This window comes from Marmota marmota, unplaced genomic scaffold, assembly GCF_001458135.2.
Source record: "Marmota marmota marmota unplaced genomic scaffold, marMar, whole genome shotgun sequence".
Lineage (NCBI taxonomy): Eukaryota > Metazoa > Chordata > Mammalia > Rodentia > Sciuridae > Marmota > Marmota marmota.
Window position 1 is genome coordinate 6,946,344 of NW_025999999.1, and position 12,209 is coordinate 6,958,552.

General features: G+C 34.8%; 1 protein-coding gene across 12 annotated transcripts in view; it reads left to right on the top strand.

Moving 5' to 3' along the window:
• The window catches only part of Btrc (beta-transducin repeat containing E3 ubiquitin protein ligase), a 193,417-nt gene that overhangs the window by 110,174 nt on the left and 71,034 nt on the right, over positions 1-12,209 (top strand). For 8 of the 12 annotated variants that reach the window (XM_015494682.2, XM_048807189.1, XM_048807191.1 and 5 more), the window contains one exon: positions 10,528-10,617. The exons of 2 other annotated variants lie outside the window; for them this stretch is intronic. In XM_015494682.2, the coding sequence (XP_015350168.1) occupies positions 10,528-10,617 (90 nt within the window). Of the gene's footprint in view, positions 1-1,971; positions 2,015-3,092; positions 3,186-10,527; positions 10,618-12,209 lie in introns of those variants that run through there. 2 more of the 12 variants (XM_015494681.2, XM_048807196.1) reach the window with 2 other exon arrangements.

Here is a 12,209-nt window from a genome sequence, read left to right on the forward strand (position 1 = left end):
TCCTGAAGTGCTCTGGGCTTTGCATGGAAAAATTGCCTGAAATGTTTATTAAAAAAAAAATCATAGTGCATTCTGGGTAATGTTTTGCAGCTTGACTTAATTTTAGTCATCTGTTTTAATTACCTATTTATAAAAATGCTTTTGCATTTGTAGACATTATTTAATACTTTGGAAGAAGCACCTCATTTGAAATAAATAAATAAATTTGTACATATTTTAAATAGTCCATGTAAAAGACCTTAAAGGTAATTAATGTAGGTCTCTTAAGTAAGACAAAAGTGATCTTTCTGAATCTGATGAAGTGATTTGTTTATATAACTTCCCACTTCTGCTGAATCCTTCAGAGTCTAATAATGTTTAAAAAAAAAAAAAAAAACATAGTTTGGCAATTTGTGCCTAGTTACAAAAACCCTTCTTCAAAAAGAAGCAATTTAATAACTAGCTTTCTTAAAATTACTTTGAGGAAGGAAGACTGTAATAGGGGGTTGGTGTTTTGTTTTATTTTTATTTCAGTGTAATCATTCTTTGACAAATTGTGTAATCATTGACTTAGTAGAAAAATATTATTGAACTCCTGGGTTGCAATGACCATAAAAAGTGTATTTTCATATAGAGAGTTTTGAGATATCGTGAATAAATTATAAAGGAAACAGCTTATATGCTGGTCAAAATCCATATGGGCCCAATTCATTTAGTGTTCAGTACTTAATCTGGATGTATCATTAAAAAAGAAGAAGGAGAAAGGGGGAGCCTATTACACCAAGCAGCATGAGTCCTAAAAAAATCTGCCCTAAGAACACTATGGAATGAAATCAGATACAGCTTTGCATCTCTTCAACCAGATTTGATAACATCTTCATGGTATTTTTAAAGCCCAGTTCCAGCTTCCCTAGATGTCACTTTGTAGTTTGCTTTTTCTATCCTGTATTCTTGCTTAGGACATGATTTGATGTTGCTATATATCTGAAGGCTCCTGCTCCTCCTAGCCCCCCAATCGCTAGCCATTTTCATTATACTATATCTTGTTTTGCTATAGGGCTGTTGAACAGATTTCTTAAGCAGCTTTTTGCAAGGTTAAAAGAATGCAGCCTGGTAACAAGTTTGTGTCATTTTAAATATATACCTTCTAGTAAATAAGGAGAAGCCTGGCAATCAATCCCTTTTAGTGTGTTATATGTTTCACCTGACAACTAAACCTTCTATTGATTAGCCATTACTTTGTTAGATAATCCTATGTCATTGAATCCATTGTAAAAAATTAAACTCTTTAAAATGTTTTACCCTAGCAGCAATGTGAAAATTGAAAACTTGTTCAGAATTACAGCCTGCTTTCACAAAGAAGGTAGTTTTCAGCAAGGCATCTTACTGGTTTATGCTTATGTGCTTTATATGCAATATAAAAACATATTAAAGTACTCCAACGCAAAACTCTCTGCCTCTGGTTCATCATGAAGCTACCTTTTCAGATGTTGCTTGAAGACCGAACCTTCTTGCCTGCAGCTATTATATTCACTAGTTTGATTTCAAACTGGAAGAAATCTTATAATAGTAAAATATTGTGCTTTTAACCTTTATATTCTAAAGTGGTCAAAAGGACTGTGACAAATTTAATTTACTGATCTAAGTCATTTCTTTGGGAGATGAAGGTCACATACCCATTTTACAGATACGTTGTCAGAAAATAAAAGCCATCTCCTACTCTAGAAACTCTCAGGACAGGAATATATCTAATTTCCCCCTAAACATGTTATATTCATGGATAAGGTAGAAAGAGAATAATTTTGAAGGATAATAAATTAGTTTTTCTATCTTTTGTAACTTTGAAAAAAAAAATGTGTACACCGGGGTTTGAACCCAGGGACTTGCACATGCCAACAGCACACTATACCACTGGTCTACAATTCCAGTCATTGTGAATATTACCCCCTACCACCAGAGAAGCAGCATGATATTCTCTCTCTTTTTTTTTAGGTGGTAGTGCTGGGGATTAAACCCAGGGCATTATGCATGTGAGGTGAGCACTCTACCAACTGAGCTATATCCCCAGCCTGCATGATATTCTTATTAATTGACTAGACAAACATACTTTCCCCCCTAAAATGTTAGCTGCAATACTTGTTACATTTTTATTGAAAATTTCGTATAGTGAATTATACAGATATTAATTGTATGTCAATGAATTCTTGATAAATCAGTCTACCTATGTAACCACCAGCCCTGTTAAGCTGTATTAATATTTTCATTACACAAGAAAATTCCCAACCAGTTTTCCTACCCACGTTGGATTGTCCCACAATAAACATTGCTTACTGTTGTTATAGATTAGTTTTGCGCTTTCCTAGAAATTCATGTAATGGGATCATGCATTTTTGGAGTCTGATTTTACACAGTGCAACATTTATTATGAGATTTTATCTATGTATTGTCAGTAGTTTATTCTCTCACTATTTTATTCCATGGAATAAATGTACTATACTTTGTTTTCAGTTCTCCTTTTGGTAGGTGCGGGCTGTTTCTATCTTTATAAATGAAGTTGTTAGGAACATTTTTCTATGAAAGTATGATAAGCATGTGTTGCGTACTTTTCATTGTGCTTATTGGCTATTCACATATTTCCTTTTGTGAAGTTTTTAGCCATTTTTAAAAATTGCATAATTTGCCTTTTATTACTGAGTTTTGAACTCAAATGTATTGAATTCTGGATTATAGTCTCTTGCCATTTATATGTGTTCTGAATGTTTTCTTACGTATTTGGCTTACTTATTTATGGTGTGTCTTGTTGAGAACACCGGTTTTTTGGATGAAGTCTACCCTATCAGTTTTTTTCCTTTAGATAGGAAGTATCTGCCTGTATCATGATTATAAATATATTATTCTAAGTTTTCTTGTAGAAGCTTTGATTTAAGTCTGTGAGTCATCGCATTTCTTCAATGTGTTGTGTAATCGAGTTTGGGATTCATTATTTGTGCCATACGTTTTATTCACGTTTCAGTGTAGTTGCTGAATACTTTCCTTTTCCCTCTGGAATTACATTGGCATATTTGTCAAAAAACCTGTTAACTGTGAATATTGTCTATTTCTGAACCTCCTAGAAAAGATGCTGTTGCTGGACAAAGCTGTGAGTGGTGACCTCTGAGGTCGTGAGACCCCTGTATTGGTCCCTATAGATGAGGAGGACAAGCCAGGTAAAGTGGTATATGCCTGCAGTCCAGCAATTTGGGAAGCTGAGCAGGAGGATCATAAGTTTGAGGCCATCCTTAGCAATTTAGCAAGACCCTGTCTCAAAATGTAAAATAAAACGAAATAAAAGAACTGGGGATGTAGCTCAGAGGTAAAGTGCCCCTGGGCTCAATCCCCAAAACAAAAACAAACAAACCATACAAACAGAAAGAACAAGGAGGACAAATGGTAGGTATCTTTCTTTGAACCAAATATCTACTCTTCTATTCGTTTGATTACCATAGCCTTATATAATAAGTGAAATCAAGAAGAATCTTCTCTATTTGTTTTTATTTTTAATATTGTTTTGATTATTCTAGATACTTTGTGCTTTTAAATAAATTTTGGAATCAATCTAGCAAGTTCTTTCAAAAAGTAGTCTGTGAGAGCTAGGCATAGTGGTACATGTCTGTAATCCTGGATGCTTGGGAGGCTGAGGCAGGATTGCAAGTTCAAAGTCAGCCTCAGCAATTTAGCAAGGCCCTAGACCTAAGCAACCCAGCCTGATCCTGTCTCTAAATAATATATTAAAAAGGACTGGGACTGTGGCTTAGTGATTAAGCACCCCTGGATTCAATCCCCTGTACTCACACCCCTCCTCCAAAAAAGACCCAGTGTCTCTGTAAAGAGGTCTGGGGTGGAGTTTTATTGAAACAATGTATCCACTTCAGTAAAATTAACATCTTAATGTTGAGTCTTCTAGTTGATAAATATGGTGTATGTATCTCCATTTGTTTTTAAATTTTTAAGCAGTGTGTTTTAGTTTTCAGTGTGTATTTGAAGGAGGGGAATATAAGGGATTTAACCCAGGGGCAGTTTTTCACTGAACTTAGTCCTTTTTATTTTTTTAATTTGAGACAGTACCTCAATAAGTTGCTTAGGGCCTCCCTAAATTGCTGAGGCTGGCCTTGAACTTTTGATCCTTCTGTCTCAGCCTCCCAAATCGCTGGGATTACAGGCATGTGCCTCTGTGCTCAGCTTTAGTATATATTTCTTGAATATAATTTTTAAAGTTTTTTTTCTAGGTATTTAATGTTTTCTAGTACTGTTGTATGTTTTTTCATTCTCTGTTCCTAGAATATGAAAGCACAATTGATTTTTCGACTATTGACCTCATTTCCTATCATTTACTTAATTTTGTTCTTTCCAATTTTAATTTGCCTTTTCTTTTTCTTGCTTTATTTTAATGGCTTTGATCTCCAATATAATATTATAATATAATGTTTAATTGATGTGGTAAGAAGACATTTTCATCTTTTTCCAGTTTTAGAAGGACAGTGTTTTACTATTAAGTATTGTGTTAGTTGGAAATTTTTTAGGTGCCCACGATTAAAGAAGTTACCTCTTATTCCTAACTTGCTAAAATATTTTTTGTTTTTTTGTTTTGTTTTTTGAGATGCCAAGGATTGAACCAGAGTTTTACACATGCTAAGCTAGCACTCTAACTCTGAGTTACATCTCCAGCCCCTGCTGAAGTGTTTATAGAGTTATTCAATTTAGTGAAAAACTTTTTAAATTTAAGCTTTGTCATATTGCTCCCCCCCCCCACATTCTGTTAATATGGTGAATTACATGAATTAAGTTTTCTGTGTTCTTGAGAGATATTAGTCTGTAATTTTCTTTTTAATGACTTTGGCAGGTTTTGGTATCAGGGTTATGCTGACCTCATGAATTATATTGGGAAATCTTCCCCTCCACCTCTTTTAAAAGCATTTGGGTATGATCCTGGTATTGTATCTTTCATAAAATTTAATAAAATTCATCTGCGAAACCATTTGGGTCTGGAGTTTTCTCTGGAGAGGCTTTAAAAATTTTACTATTTAAGCTAGGCATGGTAGCACATGCTATAATCCTAGCTACTTGGGAGGCTGAGGCAGGAGGATCACAAGTTTGAGGCCAGCATGGTAAATTAGTGAGTCCCAGTCTCAAAGTAAAAATTTAAAAAAGGGCCAGGGGTGTAGCTCAGTGGTAGAACACCCCTGGTACAATCCTCAGTATGAAAATAAAAAACAAAACCCAAAAAGTTATTTAAATGTATATGGGAAGATTTTTATAACAATTTCAATTTAATAAGTATATAGCTATTAAAGTTTTTTATTTTGTATTGTGTTGTAGTGGCAATTTGGGTCCTTCAAATGTATCATATTTATATTTATATTCTCCTATTAACTTTTTGTTTTGTTTGGTACTAGGAATTGAACCCAGGGTGCTTAACCACTGAGCCATATCCTTAGCCCTGTATTATTATTTATTTTTTTAATTAATTAATTTATTTATTTTTGGTACTGAGTTGCTTAGTGTCTTGCCATTGCTGAGGCTGGCTTTGAACTCGATATCCTCCCGCCTCAGTCTCCCTAGCCACTGGGATTACAATTGTGCACCACCATGCCAGGCTTATTCTTTATTTTAAGACAGAGTTTTGTGAAGTTGTTCAGGGTCTCGCTAAGTTGCTGAGGCTGGCTCTGAACTTAGGATCCTCCTGCCTCAGTCTCCCCAGCCACTGGATTAGAGGCATGTGCCATTGTGTCTGGCCTGGCTCTTTGTATCTTCATATTCAAATTGCTCAAGATTGGGGAAAGGCTCTTTAGCTGGCTTTTGATATATCTCTATTTATTTCCAGGTTCATTTTGTATTTTCTGTGACCGGTCCTAGAATCAGCCATTTTTTCCAGGGATTAGTGTTTCCTTTTAGTTGAAGAATAGTTATTTAGAAGCCCAAGGTTTAAACATTAATATTTTACATCTATATTTATGTATTTTGATGACCATAGGTTCTCATTGATACTTTTAATTCCATTCAAACTCCAGAGTTTGTTCTAGATTTCTCTGTGTATTTTAATTCCCTTTTCTAATGTAAGAAAACTGATTTGAGGTTGTTTTTGTTGTTTTAATTTCAACACTTTGAAAAATATTTTCCCTTTGTCCTCTGTTTTTCACTGTTTATAGTGTGAAAAGCCTGTCGTTATTTATATCATTGCTCCCAATTATATAATATCCTTTTTTTTCTTTTATTTGACTATTTTCAAAATTTTGTCTTTGACACTGTTTATCTGCACTTCTTCGGGGGAGGTGGTTACTGGGATTGGCACTCAAACACTGAGCCACATCCCTAGACTTTTTTGTGTTTATATATATATATATATATATATATATATATATGATTTAGTTATACATGGACACAGTATCTTTGTTTATTTTTATGTGTTGCTGAGGATCGAACCCAGTGCCTCATATGTGCAAGGCAAGCACTCTATCACTGAGCCACAACCCCAGCCCTTGTGTTTTATTTTGAGACAGGGTATCACTGAGTTGTTTAGGGCCTTGCTGAGTTGCTGAGGCTAACTTTGAACTTTCAATCTTCCTGCCTCAGCCTCCCAAGCCTATGGGATCATAGGCATGTGCTACCATGCCCACCGTTTTTTAGTATTATGATGTTGGAACTGGTATTTTCTTTGTATTTAATCTGCCTGGGTTTGCTGATCTTAGATCAGTAAAGTAAGCCAATGGTTTTCATTAAATTTGGGAAGAATTTGGGCACTATTTTAATAACTTTTTTGGTATTCCATTTCATTCTCGTCTCTCCTTGGACTCAGTTACACATTTGATTATCAGAGATTGGACTGAAACTTCTTTTTTTCTTCTTCTTCCTTTCCTCTCTTTCAGTTTATATCTTTTTGACTGATCTTTTCTCAAATTCATTGTTCTTCTTCTTTTTTTTTAATCTGTAGCTTGAAATCAGTGGCACTCAACCACTGAGTCACATCCCCCACCCTACTTTATATTTTATTTAGAGACAGGGTCTTACTGAGTTGCTTAGCACCTCCGCCTCCCAAGCTGCTAGTATTACAGGTGTGTGCCACCATGCCCGGCTTATTGTCCTTTCTTCTGCCAACTCCAGTTTGCTTTTAAAGCCCATCCAGTGAATTATAAATTTTAAGTAATGTACTTTTAATCCTAGAATTTGTATTTGCTTCATTTTATGTTTTCATTTTTCTGCTAAAAATTGTCTTCTTTACCCATTATGATTATGTTTTTTAAGTCATCAAACACTTATTATAACTTCTGGTAGAGCCTTTAACTACTAATTCTCACAACTGGGTCATCTCTGTCATTTTTAACTCCTTATTCTCTTGACTATAGTTTCCATTCACCTGCTTCTTCACAAGTCTAGTAATCTTTTGTTATATAGTAGATATTATAAATGATATGTTGCAAAATCTCTGCCTTATTTTATCTTCCTCTGATTCAGTTAGTAACTGATCACTGTAACCTTGTGGAGGCTTGGTTTTATATTTGATAAGGTCAGGGGTATTTTGGTTTTACCCATGCTACTAAAGCAGATCCCTTAGTCCTAAAATATACTATTTAATCTCGATTTATAGTCTTTCTGACTTTTGATAGAAAGTTTGAAATATTTATTATGTGCCTCCAACTTGGTAGGAATTCTAAACTCTGTATCTCCTCATGGGCAGCAACTGGGAGTTTCTGCTCAGATCTTTTAGCCAATCCTTAAGTCTCCTCTTAATTTATATAGGTTTTTTTGTGTATGGGGAAGGGGAGCATTAGCGATTGTTTTAGTCAGCTTTTTCATTTCTGGTACCAAAAGACCTGACCAGAACAATTTTAGAGGAGCAAAAGTTTATTTGGTAATCACAGTTTCAGAGGTCTCAGTCCACAGATAGCTGACTACTCCATTGCTCTGGGCCTGAGATTACACACACACACACACACACTGCAAAGGCATGTCCCCCCACGACCTATTTGCTCCATCCACATCCTGCCTGCCTATATTTACTATACAATTAGGTGGATTAACACACTGATTTAGATTAAGGCTCTTATAACCCAATCATTTCACCTCTAAATGGTCTTATATTATCTCATACATGAGCTTTTGAGGGATACCTCATATCTAAACCATAACAACTATGGATTCTAGGGAGGTAAATGTGTATTTTTTTGAGGCTTCCTTCTTCCCCTGTGGTTCTCTTTCCTTTCTGAAATTTCTTTTCTCAATTGCCAGCCACTCTGTGGCAGTTCTGAACTTTGTCCTTTTGATACCTCAAGCCAGTAGACTGTGGCTTTTTAGTTGAATTTTAGTCAATCTTTTTAGTTGAATTTTAGTGGATTGGTAAATGTTTTCAGGGGAAAAGCACATCTCATCTACTGTGGTTCCTTTCAAGACCACTCTGCCCTTCCCCTAATTTCTCTGTACATTTTAATTCCATTTCCAGTGTGTTTACATTGTTTTAAAATATTTCCCATAGTTTATAATTATTATATGGGGAAAGTTAGTCTAATATAAACATTTTTGTCAGGATTATAACCAGAACACTCTGGCTTAAAGTTTTATTTTATTCAGTACATACTGATTGTTTCACAAATGTCTTTTTAAAGCTGTAGGTTGCATTAAAAAATATGTATGCCTATACAGTAAATGTTTGTTGTATTAGCACTACAAAGAAAATACTGAACCTTGAGCCTAGAATATATTTATATCAATAGTCCCTATTTATACACTAATTTCAGATGCTCAATTTTTTAAGTGTGTTTTGAAGTAATTTCAACTTATACAAGAATAAAACAAGTGGATAAATTTTTAAAGTTTAATTTGCTTAAAAAGAAAACTAATGTTATTATATTGATGAGAGCTATATATATCCAGTAATTTTTGTTTTTCTCTTCTCCTTTCTTTACTGGGGATTGAACCCAGGGGCAGGGTCTTTCAAGTTTATGAGGGTATTGCTAAACTGCTGAGGCTGTCCTCCAACTCGAAATCCTTCTTTCTCAGACTCCCAAGTCACTGGGATTACAGGCAGATGCCATCTCACTTGGCTGATTTTTCTCCATTAAAAATAATTATTTTGTCTTCCTATTCTCTTTCCATAGAATGATAAATGAATTTTTTTAAGTATGTATGTGTCCAGGGTGATATAATGAAATGAGTAAATAAATGGCAGAAGATGCCACAAGTCTTCCTGATAGAAGAATGCCGATGAATAATATAGAAGGAAGGACACATTTTAAAATTTACCACTAGAACACCACAGTAAAAATTACCATAGGCAAGATCCACCAGTGGATACTAGAATGAACAGGCAAAAGTTGATGTAGAAACAGAATATTTGCATAAGCTCAAAATATTTCTCCTGATATATTTAGTAATTTCTGCAAGAAAAACATTAAGTTTACAATGGATACTCTTTGCAGACATGACCACAGCCAAGTAATCCCTTAATTTCAACATAAACATTTATACTACTGTTTTTCTAAGACAGTTCTCAGGACCAGCAGCATTAATATCAACTGGGGACCTGTTACAAATGCAAATTCTCAGAAGCTCTGGAGAGGGGACTTAGCAAATCTGTATTTTAGTAAGTCCTCCATGTGATTCTGATGTACATGGAAGCTTGAGAACCATGATTTATACTATCAGTAAAAAACTGAAGACTGAAAGGAAGCCTAATATATTTGGCTAGTTATTAATAATGAGTTTCCCAGCAGCTTGGAGGTTGAGGCAGGAGACTCACAAGTTCAAAGCAAAAGTGAGGCGCTAAGCAACTCAGCGAGACCCTGTCTCTCAATAAAATACAAAATAGGGCTGGGGATGTGGTTCAGTTGCTGAGTGCACCTGAGTTCAATTCCTGTGCCAATAATAATAATAATAATAATAATAATAATAATAATATTTGCTTGCCATAAAGTATGACGGAAGTATAACCAATAATTTTAATCTATTTCCTATAGTTCATTCTATTTTATCTCATACGGCTACCAGGTACTATGAGATACTATTATTGAATCTAGAATCTCTTTTAATTTTATTTTTCTGAATATTTCCAAAAAATTTGAACAGTTGTTCTGAATAAGAAACACATCCTCTTGCCCTTTTCAGGATTTTTGTTGTTTGTTTGTTTGTTTGTTTGCAGTGCTAGGGATCAAACACATCCTTTTAGGTCTGGACCCTTTTGAAAGTTTATCTTAGACCAGTTATTGTTATTTTAAACAGAACTAAGTTCTTAAATTTTGTGTTTAAAAGATGCTATGTAATCATTATCACCACCTTCCATACCCAAAGTGAAGCCACTGCCACTCACATACTTATTTATGGGTACATTGTTGACTTTTATGGGGTCTCGCTTTGTGTCTTTCTTTACCTTGTCCCTCAACTCCCATAAGTCTGGAATTTACAAATAAATAAAATCTATTGGTGTGTTGATTTTGAGAAATAAAGCAGAATTTGACAACTATATATGGTAATGTTTCAATATTTAAAAAACTGAATTTTTCTAAAAAATTTTCTTTATAGACTTATAACAGCTGTGCCAGACTCTGCTTAAACCAAGAAACAGTATGTCTAGCAAATACTGCTATGAAGACTGAAAATTGTGTGGCCAAAGTAAGTAATAATACTCACTGATACTTATTATACCACATCATAACAATACCATGTCTATAGGCATCTTAACTCAGTATGACTAGTAAAGATTAATATAGGCTTATATATTTAAAATAAGAATACAAATAAACATCATTTTAGCCAGAGGAGATTGTAGATTGGGTTTTCCACCTCTTTTTTTTTTAATACCTTTCTTTCTTTCTTTCTTTGTCGTAGTTGGACACAATACCTTTATTTTATTTATTTTTATGTGGTGCTGAGGATCAAATTTAGTGCCTTGCACGTGCTAGGCAAGCGCTCTACCACTGAGCCACAACCCAGCCCATCCACCTCTTTTTAATTGCAACAGAATCTTTTATGTATTTTGCTCACACTTTAGACTGATTCACATTTGCTTGACACTAGTTATAGATTATCATAGATTAGTAAGATTTGTATAAGAATGATTTGTATAAGATAATAATTATAAGATATAATTATTTTTATAAATTAAGTTCCTTCATGATTTTTAAATGCAATTAAGTATAGAGTACCAAATATATATATAGGACATCATTGTTAAGAATGTGAAATATGTGATAGGAAAAAACAATTATTATGTCACTACTTTTAAATATTGAGTTACTAATGTTAGAAACACTGCTTTTGATGATCTTAATCTGAGTGGACAAGTGGATTTAGTCATGCATATGGGCTACCTCTTTCATGTATAAATATGTGCCATAGCTATAGCCTAGATACAAAAATAATCTTAAGTGTTAAGAGATCTGAAGCTTTCCCTGTCTGCCTTGGCTCACATTTTCCACGTAACTCTAATTACCCTGGAACTTTGACTTAAACCCAAATGTCAAGTATTTTGTTTTTCCTGGGAGTAATTACTATTCAGAATGGTCTCTGTTTCTAGACTTGTGTTTTACAAAAATAATGCCTTGCAACCACTTAAGAATTTGTTGTTGCTGCAACTATCCAAAGTTTATTTGGATACATGCAGACCCTCAATTACTTACTTTTACTATTAGAGACAGAACTGATGTCATCTTTGCTACAAAATCCAAGGATACCTGTCTTAATCCTTTCAGACTGCTATAATAAAAACACCATAAACTTGGGTGGCTTTTAAACAACAGTATTTTATTTCTTACAGTTTTAGAGGCTAGGAAGTCCAATATCAAGGTACCAGTAGATTTGATGTCTCATGAGGGTTCATTCTACTTCATAGATGGAATTTTTTTGCCGTATCCTCACATAATGGAAGGGATTAGGTGAGCTCTGGGGTGTGTGTCACTCTCACTCTCTCTCTGTTCTCTTTCTTTTGTGCTTTCTCCGCCCCTTAAGCCAAAGGCTCTATTCTCATGAATTTAGGGATGGTGCAAAATTCAGACCAGCCATGCGCAGTGGTGCATGCCTATAGTCCCAGAGGCTCTGGAGGCTGAGACAGGAAGGTTGCAAGTTCAAAACCAGGCTCAGCAACTTAGTGAGGCCCTAAGCAACTTAGTGAGACTCTGTCTCTAAATAAAGTACAAAAATGAGCTGGGGATGTGGCTCAGTGGTCGAGTGCCCCTGAGTTCAATCCCTGCCTAGTATCCCCCCAC